General features: G+C 37.5%; 1 protein-coding gene across 1 annotated transcript; it reads left to right on the top strand.

Annotated features, from left to right (window-relative positions):
• Positions 1 to 513: 513 nt before the first annotated feature.
• LOC114470993 (potassium voltage-gated channel subfamily H member 1-like) lies at positions 514 to 21673 on the top strand. The gene is made up of 7 exons (XM_028459465.1): positions 514 to 651; positions 3196 to 3319; positions 3821 to 3927; positions 18057 to 18185; positions 18647 to 18765; positions 21073 to 21465; positions 21659 to 21673. The coding sequence occupies exons 1-7, from the start codon at positions 579 to 581 to the stop codon at positions 21671 to 21673; spliced, it is 960 nt and encodes a 319-aa protein (XP_028315266.1). The 5' UTR covers positions 514 to 578.
• The last annotated feature ends 475 nt before the right edge of the window (positions 21674 to 22148 follow it).

Genomic DNA, 22148 nt, shown 5'->3' on the forward strand with positions numbered 1-22148 from the left:
CACAGAATAAACAACAGAATAACTTATAAAGATAAATAACAACAACAAACCCTGACACTAGGACTAGTTCTAATGATCTACTGACACATGTTTATACTAAACACAATTATTAGCATAAAGTGTAACAATATGAGTCATTTTTAATGATAGATTTTGTTTGTAGTTAAACTGTTAAGGGATTAAAATAAACATTAACATTAGAACGAGGCATTACAGGAGGAACCCAGAGAGATCATATTCTTTATTACTATGGACTCTATACTTTGTCTGACATGACTTTGTTGTAAATTGCTCTATATAAATAAATTGAATTGATAAAACTATACATACATATTATTATCATCTATGGTAACAGATATTCTATTCAAAATCCTACACTTGTTTCCCGTTTTCCTTCGGGGGGGGGGGGGGGGGGGGGGGGGGGGGGGGGGGGGGGGGGGGGGGGACTGAGCAGCAGCAGCAGAGGTGCTGCAGTCTCAGTCAGACTGTGTCAGTGGATGGATGAGGGGATGGATGAGGGGATGGATGCCTGTGGTCGGTCTCTACCGGTGGATGGATGCCTGTAGTCGGTCTGTAGGATGGCGGGAGGACGCCGGGGGCTCGTGGCCCCTCAGAACACCTTCCTGGAGAACATAGTCCGACGATCTAACGGTTAGTGACACACACACACACGCACACACACACACACACGCACACACACACACACACGCACACACACACACACACACACGCACACACACACACACACACACACACACACACACACACACACACTCTCTCTCTGTACCGTGGATCAGCCTCACGTGTGAGATTATTGTTATTATTATTATTACTATTATTATTATTGTTATTATTATTGTTATTGTTATTGTTGTTATTGTTATTATTATTATTATTATTATTATTATTGTTATTATTATTATTATTATTATTATTATTATTATTATATTATTATTATTATTATTATATTATTATTATTATTATTACTATTATTGTTATTGTTATTATTGTTATTATTATTATTATTATTATTATTATTATTATTATTATTATTATTGTTTTTATTACCATTATTGTTGTTGTTGTTGTTAATAATAATAATAATAATAATAATCATAATAATAATGTTTGTATTATTATTATTATCATTAATATTATTATTATTATTATTATTATTATTATTATTATTATTATTATTATTATTATTATTGTTTTTATTACCATTATTGTTGTTGTTGTTGTTGTTAATAATAATAATAATAATAATGTTTGTATTATTATTATTATCATTATTATTATTATTATTATTATTATTATTATTATTATTATTATTATTATTGTTGTTATTATTATTATTATTATTACATTATTATTAATATTATTATTATTATTATTATTATTATTGTTTTTATTACCATTATTGTTGCTGTTGTTGTTGTTGTTAATAATAATAATAATAATAATAATAATAATAATAATAATGTTTGTATTATCAATATTATTATTATTATTATTATTATTATTATTATTATTAACATGAGGTTAGCTGTTCTGTTCATCTTTTCATTGCTGCTCATATCTTTATTAAACATGATGACCTTGTAGTGAATGAAAAGGAGAAAGTTATAAAATTATTAAAGATAAACTCAGAGCAGCTCACACTGACGTTGGTCACAGCTTTTATTTTGGTGACTTTTGTGTGAATGAGCTGATGAATGTTTGAGTTTAATCCTAAAGATGATCTGGAAGGTTTAGTAGATCCAGTATCTCTAAACCTGGCTTAGGTTTGTGCTGTTTTATTATTTTATGAATAACAGTTATATTATAGAAAAGTTTTAGGGGCCTGTACTTCAAAGCTGGATCTGTATATCCTAGATCAATATATCCTTGATCAATATATACTGGATCAATACATCCTGCTATAGTCTGATATGTGTGCGTTAGCTTCAGCTAACCAAACATTCTCCATCAGACAGAAGCTGAGGTTTATTCTATAAAGCTGGTTATGTTCAAACTCTGAGTCTGTTACCATGGTAACATTGTCCATGAACTAAACCTGGTCACTGACAGGTTTCATTAAATAAACCCTGGGTTTCTACCTGGCTCCGCCCACCTGAACACTTTAATAAACCTTAACCCTTTTCTCTGAAACACATTAGTGACATCACACACCACAGACGTGTTCACATCATTAATAATGTTGTGTTGATTTATGTTTTTTTTTTGTTGTTTTTGTGATAACAGTAGTTTTCTTTCTAACATTGTAGATGTAGATCATTAGTGAAACACACTGAGAGGTTGATCTACATTAAAACATCTACTGACGTCTGTAGTAAAGTTCACTGAATACAAACCTGTAGATAATATAAAGGAGGAGATGATCATTTAAATTAATACACTTTTATTGTTTTATATTATTATACAGTTAAATCTGTAGATCATACATCTTTGAAGATATGATGTCACAGTGAAGTGTGACGCTGCTCTTGAAAGCGATGACATATTTTATGACGTAGAGATAAATCTGGTGATAATATTACATTAAAATCCATATAAATGATTAGATATGAAGCATCAGTCACTGTGTTTATATCCAGTGTAACAGGAGGACTCTCTATACAGACATCCTATGATGCTGACACGTCTCCTCAGACACATTTATTATTATTATTCACCACTCGTCACGTCACTGAAGAGATAAAGTGATGAAGTGACCATAAAGTGTTATTAATTACAGGTGATTTAATCACTATAATCACTGAAGACTGAACACATCTTTAGAACAGGATCATATTCATCAAACACCGACTTATTTCACCATCAGGGTGAATAAATCACTATCTTCTGTTTGGTTGTCATGGCAGTTTGAGTATTCTTTGATCCATTGATGATGGCTTTTTATCGCGCGCGTGCACGTCAGTAACCCAAGGTTTACATACTCAGAGTTGATTGATCCACTTCATACCAGCTGTAATGAATCAGATACACAGAGTTTACCATGGAGGGTATGTTGACCTAGAGTTTATGGATAAACTCAGAGTTTGTTAACCTTCTTTATGGAATACATATCTGGACTATGAATCATGATTACAACTCACTAAGTTAACCAAGTTAATATTCATACATATGCATGTACAGTATAGTAACACCCACACAGCGTGGGGGTGGAGCTAAACATCTACTTCCTGTTGTCAGATACCAACTTTGTCCTGGGGAACGCTCAGATCGTGGACTGGCCCATCGTCTACAGTAACGATGGATTCTGTAAACTATGTGGGTTCCACAGAGCGGAGGTGATGCAGAAGAGCAGCACCTGCAGGTACATCATCATCATCATCATCATCATCATCATCATCATCATCATCATCATTATCATCATCACCATCACCATCATCATCATCATCATCATCATCATCATCATCATCATCACCATCATCATCATCATCATCATCATCATCATCATCATCATCATCATCATCATCATCATCATCACCATCATCATCATCATCATCATCATCATCATCATCATTATCATCATCACCATCATCATCATTATCATTATCATCATCATCATCACCATCACCATCACCATCATCATCATCATCATCATCATCATCATCACCATCATCATCATCATCATCATCATCATCATCATCATCATCATCATCATCATCATCATCATCATCATCATTATCATTATCACCATCACCATCACCATCATCATCATCATCATCATCATCATCATCATCATCATCATCATCATCATCACACACTACTGATGGACCAGAGCGTCCAGTAGAACATGTTGTTTCCTCCTTAGCTTCATGTATGGAGAACTGACGGACAAGGACACCACGGAGAACGTCCGACACACCTTTGAGAACTATGAGATCAACTCCTTTGAGATTCTCATGTACAAGAAGAACCGTGAGTAGCAAATAGAGTGTTGGAGATCCTTCTGATAGTAGATAAGATGAGACGTAGAGTTGTTTGTCTCATACATTCAGTTACTGTAGGTTGCCATAGGAGTGAAATAATAATGCCTTAATTCTGTAAAGCAACTTTGAGTGTCTATGATGAAGCTCTATATAAAATCCAATGCTTTATTATTATTATTATTATTATTATTATTATTATTATTATTATTATTATTATTATTATAAGTTACCATAAGTTACCATAGGTTACCATAAGTTACCATAGGTTACCATAGGTTACCGTAGGTTACCATAGGTTACCATAAGTTACCATAGGTTACCATAAATTACCATAGGTTACCATAGGTTACTATAAGTTACCATAAGTTACCATAAGTTACCATAGGTTACCATAGGTTACCATAAGTTACCATAAGTTACCATAGGTTACCATAAGTTACCATAGGTTACCATAGGTTACCGTAGGTTACCATAGGTTACCATAAGTTACCATAGGTTACCATAAATTACCATAGGTTACCATAAGTTACCATAGGTTACCATAAATGACCATAGGTTACCATAGGTTACCATAAGTTACCATAGGTTACTATAAGTTACCATAGGTGACCATAGGTTACCATAAGTTACCATAGGTTACCATAAGTTACCATAGTTTACCATAGGTTACCATAAGTTACCATAGGTTACCATAAATAACCATAGGTTACCATAAGTTACCATAAGTTACCATAGGTTACCATAAGTTACCATTGGTTACCATAGGTTACCATAGGTTGCCATAAGTTACCATAGGTTATCATAGGTGACCATAAGTTACCATAGGTTACCATAAGTTACCATAGGTTACCATAGGTTACCATAAGTTACCATGGGTTACCATAGGTTACCATAGGTTACCATAAGTTACCATAGGTTACCATAGGTTACCATAAGTTACCATGGGTTACCATAGGTTACCATAAGTTACCATGGGTTACCATAGGTTACCATAAGTTACCATAAGTTACCATAGTTTACCATAGGTTACCATAAGTTACCAAAGGTTACCATAAATAACCATAGGTTACCATAGGTTACCATAAGTTACCATAGGTTACCATAAGTTACCATGGGTTACCATAGGTTACCATAAGTTACCATTGGTTACCATAGGTTACCATAGGTTGCCATAAGTTACCATAGGTTATCATAAGTTACCATAAGTTACCATAGGTTACCATAAGTTACCATAGGTTACCATAGGTTACCATAAGTTACCATGGGTTACCATGGGTTACCATAGGTTACCATAAGTTACCATAGGTTACCATAAGTTACCATAGGTTACCATAGGTTACTATAAGTTACCATAAGTTACCATAAGTTACCATAGGTTACCATAAGTTACCATAGGTTACCATAGGTTACCATAAGTTACCATAGGTTACTATAGGTTTCCATAGGTTACCATAAGTTACCATAGGTTACCATAAGTTACCATAGGTTACCATAAGTTACCGTAGTTTACCATAGGTTACCATAAGTTACCATAGGTTACCATAAGTTACCATAGGTTAATAAAGGTTACCATAGGTTACCATAAGTTACCATAAGTTACCATAGTTTACCATAGGTTACCATAAGTTACCATAGGTTACCATAAGTTACCATAAGTTAACATAGGTTACCATAAGTTACCATAGGTTACCATAAGTTACCATGGGTTACCATTGGTTACCATAGGTTACCATAAGTTACCATAAGTTACCATAGTTTACCATAGGTTACCATAAGTTACCATAGGTTACCATAAATAACCATAGGTTACCATAGGTTACCATAGGTTACCATAAGTTACCATAGGTTACCATAAGTTACCATTGGTTACCATAGGTTACCATAGGTTGCCATAAGTTACCATAGGTTATCATAGGTTACCGTAAGTTACCATAGGTTACCATAAGTTACCATAGGTTACCATAGGTTACCATAAGTTACCATGGGTTACCATAGGTTACCATAAGTTACCATAGGTTACCATAAGTTACCATAGGTTACCATAAGTTACCATGGGTTACCATAGGTTACCATAAGTTACCATGGGTTACCATAGGTTACCATAAGTTACCATAAGTTACCATAGTTTACCATAGGTTACCATAAGTTACCATAGGTTACCATAAATAACCATAGGTTACCATAGGTTACCATGGTAACCTATGGTTACCTGCTTCTCTCGACGAGGTCAGTCGCACTCTCTGTTTCTCCCTCCCTTCCTTTCTTATCTCTCCCTGCTGCTGCTTTGTCTGGTCCTGTGAGCCTAACAAGAGCCTCTCTCTGCAACTCATCCAAAACCGGAATAATGGAACTAATTAGTTGGTCTCTCAGTGCTATCGATCAGATTTTTTCGACGCAAAGAACCAGGGGTGGTGACCCCGCATGTCCAAGCGGGACGTTTGCGGCTGGATACACACTTGACCCTTGGAACAAGTGGCGAGTTGTGTGTCTGTCCATCCTTTCCGTGGAAGACGTGGAGGACATCTACATGATTGGAATAATGATAGTAGGCATGCTGCTGATCGGAGCTGGTGGCTTCCTAATCTATCGAAAAGTCCGTACTACGCTGGTGACTGTTTTGGAAAAGCTGCCAGTGATTTCTGAAGGATGTAGCAGGGCTCTGAACACTCAGACTCATGTGTTGATCGATATCAAAAGCAAGCAAGAGCTGCTTTTGGATCGTCTACGCGTTATGGATAACAACTGGGAGAAGTTGGAGACCAGGCTTGGAAGTGGAAACTAGGCCACTCATTGGATTACAGCAGAGAGACCCAGGACAGAAGGCTATTGGAAATTAACATAGCCTGTATCAAATCACATTGCTTATCTCCCTTTCGGCTCCCCAGCCAGCCAAGGCTAAAGCCAAGGTTGTCTCAACTCTTATCACCAGGAAGTTTCTGCAGACGGCGGCTCTTACCCCCACTCCCTCCCCCCGCTCCTTCCCTACATTCCTCCTGGAACTGTTGATGCTGAACTTTTCCACACGTCATCTGGTTGTCAGTAACGCAGCTACAGGTCTTCAACTTCAAATGCCTCGTCGGCCATCTTTCCCCACCTCCCAACCGCAGCTGCATGGAGGCGTGGTTGCAGCGCCGACTGGCAGCACGCCCATGTCCCCAAACGGCTGGACTCCTGTTGTTCTTCCCACCTGACCCCCTCCCCCAGCCAACCTCCCACCCAACCCTTCCTACATACTTTGTCTCGAGTTGTTTGACTGTGTCATGCTTACATTTATGTCTGCAGAGGCGGTTTTTTTCCTGGTTTCACACTGTTTTCTCTGTTTAGGGAAATCAGTTTCAAACTGGCAGTTTTTTTTCCCCTCACCCCTCCTCTCCTCCTGTTATTGATCCCTTTTTCACCTAAAGATGTGGGCGCCGCAAATGGCTGCTCCGGTGTGTTGATGTGTCTCCTTTCACTGCAACTACCTAGTCAAATTCCTCGTATTGTTCTAAACTGTACCTGGTCAATAAAGATTCTGATTCTGATTCTGATAAGTTACCATAGGTTACCATAAGTTACCATAGGTTACCATAAGTTACCATGGGTTACCATAGGTTTCCATAAGTTACCATTGGTTACCATAGGTTACCATAGGTTGCCATAAGTTACCATAGTTTACCATAGGTTACCATAGGTTGCCAAAAGTTACCATAGGTTATCATAGGTTACCATAAGTTACCATAGGTTACCATAAGTTACCATAGGTTACCATAGGTTACCATAACTTACCATGGGTTACCATAGGTTACCATAAGTTACCATAGGTTACCATAGGTTACTATAAGTTACCATAAGTTACCATAGTTTACCATAGGTTACCATAAGTTACCATAGGTTACCATAAGTTACCATAGGTTACTATAGGTTTCCATAGGTTACCATAAGTTACCATAGGTTACCATAAGTTACCTTAGTTTACCATAGGTTACCATAAGTTACCATAGGTTACCATAAGTTACCATAGGTTAATATAGGTTACCATAGGTTACCATAAGTTACCATAAGTTACCATAGTTTACCATAGGTTACCATAAGTTACCATAGGTTACCATAAGTTACCATAAGTTACTATAGGTTACCATAGGTTACCATAGGTTACCATAAGTTACCATAGGTTACCATAAGTTATCATAGGTTACCATAAGTTATCATAGGTTACCATCAGTTACCAGAAGTTACCATAGGTTACCATAGGTTACCATAACTTACCATAAGTTACCATAGTTTACCATAGGTTACCATAAGTTACCATAGTTTACCATAGGTTACCATAAGTTACCATAAGTTGCCATAGGTTACCATAAGTTACCATAGGTTACCATAGGTTACCGTAGGTTACCGTAGGTTACCGTAGGTTACCATAGGTTACCATAGGTTACCATAAGTTACCATAGGTTACCATAAATTACCATAGGTTACCATAGGTTACCATAAGTTAACATAGGTTACCATAAGTTACCATAGGTTACCATAAGTTACAATGGGTTACCATTGGTTACCATAGGTTACCATAAGTTACCATAAGTTACCATAGTTTACCATAGGTTACCATAAGTTACCATAGGTTACCATAAATAACCATAGGTTACCATAGGTTACCATAAGTTACCATAGGTTACCATAAGTTACCATAGGTTACCATAGTTTACCATAGGTTACCATAAATTACCATGGGTTACCATAGGTTACCATAAGTTACCATTGGTTACCATAGGTTACCATAGGTTACCATAAGATACCATAGGCTACCATAGGTTACCATAAGTTACCATAGTTTACCATAGGTTACCATAAGTTACCATAGGTTACCATAAGTTACCATAGGTTACTATAGGTTTCCATAGGTTACCATAAGTTACCATAGGTTACCATAAGTTACCGTAGTTTACCATAGGTTACCATAAGTTACCATAGGTTACCATAAGTTACCATAGGTTAATATAGGTTACCATAGGTTACCATAAGTTACCATAAGTTACCATAGTTTACCATAGGTTACCATAAGTTACCATAGGTTACCATAAGTTACCATAAGTTACTATAGGTTACCATAGGTTACCATAGGTTACCATAAGTTACCATAGGTTACCATAAGTTATCATAGGTTACCATAAGTTATCATAGGTTACCATCAGTTACCAGAAGTTACCATAGGTTACCATAGGTTACCATAACTTACCATAAGTTACCATAGTTTACCATAGGTTACCATAAGTTACCATAGTTTACCATAGGTTACCATAAGTTACCATAAGTTGCCATAGGTTACCATAAGTTACCATAGGTTACCATAGGTTACCGTAGGTTACCGTAGGTTACCGTAGGTTACCATAGGTTACCATAAGTTACCATAGGTTACCATAAATTACCATAGGTTACCATAGGTTACCATAAGTTAACATAGGTTACCATAAGTTACCATAGGTTACCATAAGTTACAATGGGTTACCATTGGTTACCATAGGTTACCATAAGTTACCATAAGTTACCATAGTTTACCATAGGTTACCATAAGTTACCATAGGTTACCATAAATAACCATAGGTTACCATAGGTTACCATAAGTTACCATAGGTTACCATAAGTTACCATAGGTTACCATAGTTTACCATAGGTTACCATAAATTACCATGGGTTACCATAGGTTACCATAAGTTACCATTGGTTACCATAGGTTACCATAGGTTACCATAAGATACCATAGGCTACCATAGGTTACCATAAGTTACCATAGGTTACCATAGGTTACCGTAGGTTACCATAAGTTACCATAGGTTACCATAAGTTACCATAGGTTACCATAAATGACCATAGGTTACCATAGGTTACCATAGGTTACCGTAGGTTACCATAAGTTACCATAGGTTACCATAAGTTACCATAGGTTACCATAAATGACCATAGGTTACCATAGGTTACCATAGGTTACCATAGGTTACCATAAGTTAACATAGGTTACCATAAGTTACCATAGGTTACCATAAGTTACCATGGGTTACCATTGGTTACCATAGGTTACCATAAGTTACCATGAGTTACCATAGTTTACCATAGGTTACCATAAGTTACCATAGGTTACCATAAATAACCATAGGTTACCATAGGTTACCATAAGTTACCATAGGTTACCATAAGTTACCATAGGTTACCATAGGTTACCATAGTTTACCATAAGTTACCATAAGTTACCATGGGTTACCATAGGTTACCATAAGTTACCATTGGTTACCATAGGTTACCATAGGTTGCCATAAGTTACCATAGGTTATCATAGGTTACCATAAGTTACCATAGGTTACCATAAGTTACCATAGGTTACCATAGGTTACCATAAGTTACCATGGGTTACCATAGGTTACCATAAGTTACCATAGGTTACCATAAGTTACCATAGGTTACCATAGGTTACCATAAGTTACCATAGGTTACCATAAATAACCATAGGTTACCATAGGTTACCATAAGTTACCATAGGTTACCATAAGTTACCATAGGTTACCATAAGTTACCATGGGTTACCATAGGTTACCATAAGTTACCATTGGTTACCATAGGTTACCATAGGTTGCCATAAGTTACCATAGGTTATCATAGGTTACCATAAGTTACCATAGGTTACCATAAGTTACCATAGGTTACCATAGGTTACCATAAGTTACCATGGGTTACCATAGGTTACCATAAGTTACCATAGGTTACCATAAGTTACCATAGGTTACCATAGGTTACCATAAGTTACCATAAGTTACCATAAGTTACCATAGTTTACCATAGGTTACCATAAGTTGCCATAGGTTACTATAGGTTTCCATAGGTTACCATAAGTTACCATAGGTTACCATAAGTTACCGTAGGTTACCATAGGTTACCATAAGTTACCATAGGTTAATATAAGTTACCATAGGTTACCATAAGTTACCATAGTTTACCATAGGTTACCATAAGTTACCATAGGTTACCATAAGTTACCATAAGTTACTATAGGTTACCATAGGTTACCATAGGTTACCATAAGTTACCATAGGTTACCATAGGTTACCATAAGTTACCATGGGTTACCATAGGTTACCATAAGTTACCATAAGTTACCATAGTTTACCATAGTTTACCATAGGTTACCATAAGTTACCATAGGTTACCATAAATAACCATAGGTTACCATAGGTTACCATAAGTTACCATAGGTTACCATAAGTTACCATAGGTTACCATAAGTTACCATGGGTTACCATAGGTTACCATAAGTTACCATTGGTTACCATAGGTTACCATAGGTTACCATAGGATACCATAAGTTACCATTGGTTACCATAGGTTACCATAGGTTGCCATAAGTTACCATAGGTTATCATAGGTTACCATAAGTTACCATAGGTTACCATAAGTTACCATAGGTTACCATAGGTTACCATAAGTTACCATAAGTTACCATAAGTTACCATAGTTTACCATAGGTTACCATAAGTTACCATAGGTTACCATAAGTTACCATAGGTTACCATAAGTTACCATAGGTTACCATAGGTTACCATAAGTTACCATAAGTTACCATAAGTTACCATAGTTTACCATAGGTTACCATAAGTTACCATAGGTTACCATAAGTTACCATAGGTTACTATAGGTTTCCATAGGTTACCATAAGTTACCATAGGTTACCATAAGTTACCGTAGGTTACCATAGGTTACCATAAGTTACCATAGGTTACCATAAGTTACCATAGGTTAATATAGGTTACCATAGGTTACCATAAGTTACCATAAGTTACCATAGTTTACCATAGGTTACCATAAGTTACCATAGGTTACCATAAGTTACCATAAGTTACTATAGGTTACCATAGGTTACCATAGGTTACCATAAGTTACCATAGGTTACCATAAGTTACCATAGGTTACCATAAGTTACCATAGGTTACCATAAGTTATCATAGGTTACCATAAGTTATCATAGGTTACCATAGGTTACCAGAAGTTACCATAGGTTACCATAGGTTACCATAGGTTACCATAAGTTACCATAAGTTACCATAGTTTACCATAGGTTACCATAAGTTACCATAAGTTGCCATAAGTTGCCATAAGTTACCATAGGTTACCATAAGTTACCATAAGTTACCATAGTTTACCATAGGTTACCATAAGTTACCATAGTTTACCATAGGTTACCATAAGTTACCATAAGTTACCATAGTTTACCATAGGTTACCATAAGTTACCATAGTTTACCATAGGTTACCATAAGTTACCATAAGTTACCATAGGTTACCATAGGTTACCATAGGTTACCATAAGTTACCATAAGTTGCCATAAGTTACCATAGGTTACCATAAGTTACCATAAGTTACCATAAGTTACCATAGGTTACCATAGGTTACCATAAGTTACCATTAGTTACCATAAGTTACCATAGTTTACCATAGGTTACCATAAGTTACCATAGGTTACTATAGGTTTCCATAAGTTACCATAGGTTACCATAAGTTACCATAGGTTACCATAAGTTACCATAGGTTAATATAGGTTACCATAAGTTACCATAGGTTACCATAGGTTACCATAAGTTACCATGGGTTTCCATAGGTTACCATAAGTTACCATAGGTTACCATAAGTTACCGTAGGTTACCATAGGTTACCGTAAGTTACCATAGGTTAATATAGGTTACCATAGGTTACCATAAGTTACCATAAGTTACCAAAGTTTACCATAGGTTACCATAAGTTACCATAAGTTACTATAGGTTACCATAGGTTACCATAGGTTACCATAAGTTACCATAGGTTACCATAGGTTACCATAAGTTACCATGGGTTACCATAGGTTACCATAAGTTACCATGGGTTACCATAGGTTACCATAAGTTACCATAAGTTACCATAGTTTACCATAGGTTACCATAAGTTACCATAGGTTACCATGAATAACCATAGGTTACCATAGGTTACCATAAGTTACCATAGGTTACCATAAGTTACCATAGGTTACCATAAGTTACCATGGGTTACCATAGGTTACCATAAGTTACCATAGGTTACCATAAGTTACCATAGGTTACCATAGGTTACCATAAGTTACCATAAGTTACCATAAGTTACCATAGTTTACCATAGGTTACCATAAGTTACCATAAGTTACCATAGGTTACCATAAGTTACCATAGGTTACTATAGGTTTCCATAGGTTACCATAGGTTACCATAAGTTACCATTGGTTACCATAGGTTACCATAGGTTGCCATAAGTTACCATAGGTTATCATAGGTTACCATAAGTTACCATAGGTTACCATAAGTTACCGTAGGTTACCATAGGTTACTTTAAGTTACCATAGGTTAATATAGGTTACCATAGGTTACCATAAGTTACCATAAGTTACCATAGTTTACCATAGGTTACCATAAGTTACCATAGGTTACCATAAGTTACCATAGGTTACCATAGGTTACCATAGGTTACCATAAGTTACCATGGGTTACCATAGGTTACCATAAGTTACCATTGGTTACCATAGGTTACCATAGGTTACCATAGGTTACCATAAGTTACCATTGGTTACCATAGGTTACCATAGGTTGCCATAAGTTACCATAGGTTATCATAGGTTACCATAAGTTACCATAGGTTACCATAAGTTACCATAGGTTACCATAGGTTACCATAAGTTACCATAAGTTACCATAAGTTACCATAGTTTACCATAGGTTACCATAAGTTACCATAGGTTTCCATAAGTTACCATAGGTTACTATAGGTTTCCATAGGTTACCATAAGTTACCATAGGTTACCATAAGTTACCGTAGGTTACCATAGGTTACCATAAGTTACCATAGGTTACCATAAGTTACCATAGGTTAATATAGGTTACCATAGGTTACCATAAGTTACCATAAGTTACCATAGTTTACCATAGGTTACCATAAGTTACCATAGGTTACCATAAGTTACCATAAGTTACTATAGGTTACCATAGGTTACCATAGGTTACCATAAGTTACCATAAGTTACTATAGGTTACCATAGGTTACCATAGGTTACCATAAGTTACCATAAGTTACCATAGTTCACCATAGGTTATCATAGGTTACCATAAGTTATCATAGGTTACCATAGGTTACCAGAAGTTACCATAGGTTACCATAGGTTACCATAGGTTACCATAAGTTACCATAAGTTACCATAGTTTACCATAGGTTACCTTAAGTTATCATAGTTTACCATAGGTTACCATAAGTTTCCATAAGTTGCCATAAGTTACCATAGGTTACCATAAGTTACCATAGTTTACCATAGGTTACCATAAGTTACCATAGTTTACCATAGGTTACCATAAGTTACCATAGTTTACCATAGGTTACCATAAGTTACCATAAGTTACCATAGTTTACCATAGGTTACCATAGGTTACCATAAGTTACCATAAGTTGCCATAAGTTACCATAGGTTACCATAAGTTACCATAGGTTACCATAAGTTACCATAGGTTACCATAAGTTACCATAGGTTACCATAAGTTACCATAAGTTACCATAGTTTACCATAGGTTACCATAAGTTACCATAGGTTACCAGAAGTTACTATTGGTTACCATAGGTTACCATTGGTTACCATAGGTTACCATAAGTTACTATAAGTTACCATAGTTTACCATAGGTTACCATGTTACCATAAGTTACCATAAGTTACCATAGTTTACCATAGTTTACCATAGGTTACCATAAGTTACCATAGGTTGCCATAAGTTACCATAGGTTACCATAAGTTACCATAGGTTACCATAAGTTACCACAGGTTGCTATAGGTTACCATAGGTTACCATAGGTTACCATAAGTTACCATAGTTTACCATAAGTTACCATAAGTTACCATAGTTTACCATAGGTTACCATAAGTTACCATAGGTTACCATAGGTTACCATTAGTTACCATAGGTTACCATAGGTTTTCATAGGTTACCATATGTTACCATGGGTTACCATAGGTTACCATATTTTACCATAAGTTACCATGGGTTACCATAGGTTACCATAGGTTACCATAGTTTACCATAGGTTACCATTAGTTACCATAAGTTACCATAGTTTACCATAGGTTACCATAAGCTACCATAGGTTACCATAAGTTACCATAGGTTGCCATAGGTTACCATAGGTTACCATAAGTTACCATGGGTTACCATAGGTTACCATAAGTTACCATGGGTTACCATAGGCTACCATAGGTAACCGGAGGTTACGGTCAGTTACTAACCCGTCACCAATAGCAGGGCTCTATTTGTTCTGTGGTCAACCAATGCCCCCCCCCCCGCCGTGAGGATGAGGTGCAGTGGAGCTCCTGCACTCACCACTAAACAGGGACTGATGAAAAACAGAGTTTTACATTAAATTAAATATTGTAATTTATGTAACATTCCAAAGGTGTTTTACTACCTATTCTTTTTTATTATTTCAAGCAAGGAAATATAATTTAATCACATGTTTGTAGTTCATATAGTGCATCTGTGTCCCCCCCACCTCCGTTATAACACAGAGGGGTTCCCCAATGATCCTCCAGCTTTCTGTCTGTGAGGGTAAGCTCCGCCCCTTTCCTCCACCTGTTGAACAGACGTTCTTCCTACTGTTTATTTTTCACCTCAGTCACCGTCTGACGTTCTTAGGCAACGCAACACCATCTTCCTTTCTATTGTTCCTAATGTTTACAGTGTCACCGCATTACGCTCTGATGGGTGTGGCCACCTCAACCATTAATGCCTCACACTGAGAGAAATGGGTTTTATTTGTTCGTTTTCCTCCTCGGTCCACCGTCAAATTACTATTAGATCATATTCATTAAGGGCGGAGCCTGACCTTTTATAGGCACCGTACGGGTGGACCCTGACTTTTTATAGGTGCTGTGTGGGCGGAGCCTGACCTTTTATAGGCACCGTATGGGCGGAGCCTGACCTTTTATAGGCACCGTATGGACAGAACCTGACCCTTTATAGGCACCATATGGGCGGAGCCTGACCTTTTATAGGTGCTGTGTGGGCGGAGCCTGACCTTTTATAGGCGCCGTATGGACAGAACCTGACCCTTTATAGGCACCGTATGGGTGGAGCCTGACCTTTTAAAGGCACCGTAAGGAGTAAGGTGTTTCCTCATGTGCGACAACTTTCCAAGTTGATTGTGATTTAAAACAGAAACAGGCGTGGGACGAGCGTGCACACCTTTTATAAAACGTTTTTTAGCGTACGCCAGCTGAAGCGTGCTTATCTAGGCACATGTTTATAAATGAGGTCTCAGGTCTTCACACACAATAGGACTGTTTAAGAATGTAAAAACTCACTGTTTCATAGCTCACATATTTAGATCATTTTTCTTTCATTTGAGACAAATTTATTTAAAACAGCATGTTATATATCATTGTTAATGTGTAAACAGGAGAAATAAATCTAAATCTAAATATTAAATCTAAACCTAAATGTAAATCTAAATATTGAATCTATACGTTGAATCTAAATGTTGAATCAGTCGCCAAGTGTAAAGCTAAATGTTTAGAAATTATACAAAGTAGTGTTATTAAAACGTGTGCAAACGTCACTCCACTTGCTAATAAGGAGTACAAAGCTCAGGTAATCAGGTGTGCGCCGCCGCGCTTCCAAATGCACCCTCATTCCATTTAGTGCGTTTCCCCCTAATGAATATGTATAGTAGGCGGAGCTCCCAGGGGGAGCAAAAATATAGGAGGAGGAAATGCAAATAAATGAATGCAGGGGGAGCAAAGCGATTCATGAACTCTGGAATGGTTTGTGGTGATATTTTTAGTACCAGAAAATACCAAAACTGAGGAGCAGGTGCAGACACACACACAGAGATCATCACTGCAGTAAATGTGGATAGAAAACACAGCGGACATGGAAAAAGGCTCCAGATGGATGTAGCTTCAGACTCACTGTTCCACTGATCTCTTTCAGTTAGGGATGTAACGATGCCGGTACACTGCTGGACAAGAGAAGGGATAAATATATAGCGCCCTCTGCTGTTTTGAAAAAGTACTGCGATTCAATTTTCAAAGTATCGATGTCAGTCGCGATACCTATGAATCGATTTTTAACTGGGGTTAGGGTTCATCGTTACATCCCTACCTTCAGTTCATGTTTCAACATCAAAGTCTCGTGTCGTGTTGATGTCAGGCCAGAATCAGCTGATCAGATGTGTAATTTACGCATCATCACTGATGGTCACATATGAGAGTGTGCTGACACAGCGCTGCTCAGACCTGCTGGATGATGGTCAGTAGATCATCTTCAAATAATACAGACTGATTGACAGACTGTGTAGATGTATTAACTCAGATCAATAGTAGATCAATAGGATGGTTTCTGTCCTATTCTGACTATTTTTCATGCACTGATCAGAGCAAAGTTACAGGACCGAACGGAGCACCCACAAAATGAAGAGGAAAAATATCATTAGGTTTTAAAGTTGTTGTGTTTCTTTAGTTTTCTACATTATTAAATGTTTGTGCAGCAGACATAAGTCATCTGTCTCAAATTTAACTTCCTCAAATGTCAGCGCTTGTGTGCGCTGACGTCTCCACATTAAATGAGCAAAACGCTCATTTAAATGGGGCGGTCTGCACCAGTTCTGCTCGTGCACTAATGATTGCTGTGATCTAGTGAATTCCTCGCAGCAGGTGAAGAAACTACGTCACTAAAGGATTTAGGGAAACAACTGGATTACCACCTTTTATTTCAGATCTCAGTGAATCCAGCCAAGTGTTAAATGTGCAGCCGTACACCAGTCATTACCCCTCTTTACACTTCAGCAGTTTGGAACCATCCCACCATGTCTCTGACTCCTCCCCTCTCCTCACTCACTGAGCCTCAGTCAGTGGTGTGGGCGGGGCCTTGTGATTGACACGCACTGACCCATCCACTTTCTTTCATTTATAAACATTTAGCTTTACACATGGTGACCAATTTAACATTTAGATTTACCATTTAGATCTAGTATTTAGATTTGAATTTAACATTTAGATTTAGTATTTAGATTAAACATTTATATGGTTTCTAACTCTCTGGTTTCTCACTGCTGCAGGGTTGCCAGTTTGGTTTTTCGTAAAGATAGCTCCCATCAGGAACGAGCAGGACAAAGTGGTTCTGTTTCTGTGTACGTTCAGTGACATCACTGCCTTCAAACAACCAATCGAAGACGAATCTTCTAAAGGTTTTACTCTTTGTTACCTATGAGGAATATTCTATGGTTCTATGTTTTTATCCTAAAATGTTACAACTTTAAACTACTTTATTAACACAAAGTCCCTCCATCCCATTCCTATCACTGATAGGAACGTAGAGCTGGACCATAGACTGTATCATGTTTACTCATCATCACTACTTTATAAATCTCTAGTCATTTGTTTTCTAATTAAATACGTGATGTACTGTAAACATTGGCTCTATTGACATACTGTGTTGTTATTTTCTAATATTTCTAATATTTTATCTGTAGCATTTTTTAGATTTCAGTGTGACAATGCTAAGGCTAACCTTCAGTGTGCATCATCATCATCTTCATCATCATCAGCTCAGCAGGATGAAGGAACAAGGAGATCTTTTACTTTGGTGAATTTATTAATATATAATGTTTCTATTCCCTGATCTTGTCCGTGATTGGTTGGTTGCCAGGTTGGGGTAAACTAGCCCGTCTAACGCGAGCTCTGACCAGTAGTCGAGGAGTTCTACAGCAGCTCGCTCCCACGGTCCAAAAAGGAGAGAATGTCCACAAACATTCACGACTAGCAGAGGTTTGATCTTTGCTTCTTTTATTTCACTCACATATTCAAACAAAAACACTTCAAAGGTTAAACGTTCTTCTGCTAATAAACAGCTCAGCCAATCAGATTACAGTATAGTAGCTGAAGTTAATAGTACCTAAAGAAATAAAAATAGAATCAACGGGATTAGAAATAAGAACCTTTCACATTTGAACTGATATTAGGGATGTAACGATTTACTCGACTCCTGATACGATTCTCTCACGATTTATTTCACCAAATGAGGCTGTAGACAAATGATGACTGAAAAATATTCCTAAAAAAAACTAGAAAATACTGTAATATTTTCTTTTATTGTCAAAAGAATCCCTTGATAAACTATTGAAAACAATATATTTTAATTTAAAAGAAATCCTGAATGAAATTAATAAAGAAATAATACAAATGAAGAAGAAGTCTATTCATTTAAATTCTGGCTCTACAATAAACTATGCTAAACTACATAATAGTTCTGAAAATGTATTTTGTGCCTGAACAATTGGACTTTAAAACAAATCCCATATCAAAGAAATCATATAAATAAACTATGGCTTTCATTCTCTCTCTCTTGTTTCTCCCTTTCCTCTCTGTGACCTTCTGACCTTGGATTTCATGTTGTTTTTAAGAAATATCAGCATATGTCTATGTTGATGGAGAAGCTGATACCTCTGGTTATTCACAATGTCTCTGCTGTCTCACTAGGGACAGAGGTGGGTGGAGCTTTTTCTTTCCATCACTTGAGTGACAGCTTGTGAGGGGAATGGGCGTTTATTTTTATATTTATACATTTCTGCATCAATTCCATTGTGGAACGTGCTACTTTGGAGATAGTCCCTCCCAGGAGGTCTTCTAAGGCCGTCTTCTAGGGAGGAGGTTGTGCCAGCTCATCTCCTGCTGTGTCTGTGTGCGCAACAGAATGTTCTGCTGCAGATGAAGGGCCACTGGCTCCACCCCCATCCCTTCCCTCCACAATAAAATAGGATTAAATAACAGTTATAGAAAAGGAGGAGTTAACACTTCAGCAACGTTCACCTCGTGTGTGTTTGAAAAAGGGGGCGTGTTTGGACACATCAGCCATTTCCCACTGGATTACGTGGGCTGTGATGGTGATATAACTCTGTGTAGCCCTGGATGTTCAACCATCTGTTGTTATTGCTATGCTAGCGGCATCTCTGAGTGTCTGAGCACCTTTATTTTAGTTTGGTTGTAAAGCGCTGACATCACACACTGACTGAAGTGTGGGCGTGATGGATGTGGTATTTGGGCTCAAGTGTGTTTATCAAAAGCCTAAATCTATCATTCTCAACCACAGAAAATGGCCTCATATCTTTAGCCATGAAAACACCAATGCACCTCATAATCTTTGGCTCTTGCACTCGTTTGGACGAGCGGGTCTGCAAAGCGTCCCATCAGTGTGGTTTGTCCTTTTAATGTTAGTTTAACAAGAGGAGGTGACTGGAGCTTCTCACTGTGGTGTTGGGTTAAATGCTGCATCATGTTGGTTGTGCTATTTGTGTAGTTCCTGCAATATTTGCACACAGGTTTCGTCTTGTCCGTTACTTTCTCACCTCTTTCATTTTCCGTCTTGGGAAATCCAAAATGTTTCCACACCTCCGACTTCAAACAGGGCGGGGCTTCCTGAATTTAAATGTTTTGCTCCACAGACTGTAAATGATAGGCTAGCCTACAACCAACCGTTGTGCTCTCCTGGCGCCAACGCTCATGTCACGTGTGAGTGACGTAGTTCAAACAAAAGAAGGAAAAATAAATAGCGCCCTCTGCTGTTTGAAATTTCAGATTCAATTGTCTGAGTATCGATATGAACCGTGACCTCTATAAATTGATTTTTTTACCGCCTTACGATTAATCATTAAATCCCTAACTGATACAATACCTGGGAATGAGTATCAGTACTTAATGTTTGTTTGGTAATAAATGTTTATTTGTTGAATAGTAAAATCTTAAAAAAAATAAATTTAACATATTTATTTCTTAATATAAACTTAAATAGATCAAAACATCAAGCTTTCTATGCTAAACATGTAGCAGCTAGCACCTCAATGCTAAACGTGTAGCAGCTAGCACCTCAATGCTAACATGTACAGATCAATGCTAAACATGTAGGAGCTAGCACCTCAATGCTAAATATGTAGCAGCTAGCACCTCAATGTTAACATGTAGCGACTAACATGTAGGAGCTATCACCTCAATACTAAACATGTAGCAGCTAGTACCTCAATGCTAAACATTACACATGTATCAATAATACTATATCGATTATCAATATGTTCTCCGTAGGTTCTCCAGCTGGGTTCTGAGATCTTGCCTCAGTACAAACAGGAGACTCCAAAGACTCCGCCCCACATCATTCTGCACTACTGTCTCTTTAAGACCACATGGGACTGGGTGATCCTGATCCTGACGTTCTACACAGCCATCATGGTTCCATACAACGTGTCCTTTAAGACCAAGCAGAACAATGTGACGTGGCTGGTGGTGGACTCCATCGTAGACGTCATCTTCCTGGTGGACATTGTCCTGAACTTCCACACCACCTTCGTTGGTCCAGCAGGAGAAGTTCTGTCTGACCCTAAACTCATCAGGATGAACTACGTAAAGACCTGGTTCGTTATTGATCTGCTGTCATGTCTGCCTTATGATGTCATCAACGCCTTCGAGAACGTGGATGAGGTCAGTGGATATTTATTTATCATTATTATTAATATCATGATTATTACTGAGTTATGGTTATTATTCATAGCTGTGGGAACACTTACATTTATACCACCTGACTGTTGTTTATTATTTATCATTTTAAAGAGAGGCATGTTATAGACTTTTAAATGATATTTTAACATTCTGATACATTCTTATTTACCTGTAGGTGGATGTGCCGTAGCACCTCCATAGCGTTAGCATAGCTAGCTTGTTGTGAGAGGACAAGCTGCCGTTTTTGAGCCCTCTCGAAGGCAGACTCTCTCTACGGAGGTGCCATAAAATTATTCCAGGGAAAGAGAGATGGATCCGCTCCACTTTGAACATGTCTGATGGTGGATCCACTGACTAAATCCTCCTGAGTGAAGTACTGGTGTAGTGTAGAGTACAGATTACAGACCCTCATCCCTCCTAACTGCCTTCTTTGGTCTGGGTCCGTCAGAAAGACGAGTTTAGACAGGTACGGCTGTTTTCTTGCTCCACTAAAGCAACCAGGAAGGGAACAAGAGCAACCACGCAGAGAATGAGCATTTTTGTCACTGTCTAAAGGCTGTTTTATGCTTGACGTATCAACGTGCTGCGCAGAAATAAGACGCACGGAATCCTCATGAAACAACGCATGTTGCATTTATACTTTGTGCGACGTACGCTACCAAATT

This window comes from Gouania willdenowi, chromosome 1, assembly GCF_900634775.1.
Source record: "Gouania willdenowi chromosome 1, fGouWil2.1, whole genome shotgun sequence".
Lineage (NCBI taxonomy): Eukaryota > Metazoa > Chordata > Actinopteri > Blenniiformes > Gobiesocidae > Gouania > Gouania willdenowi.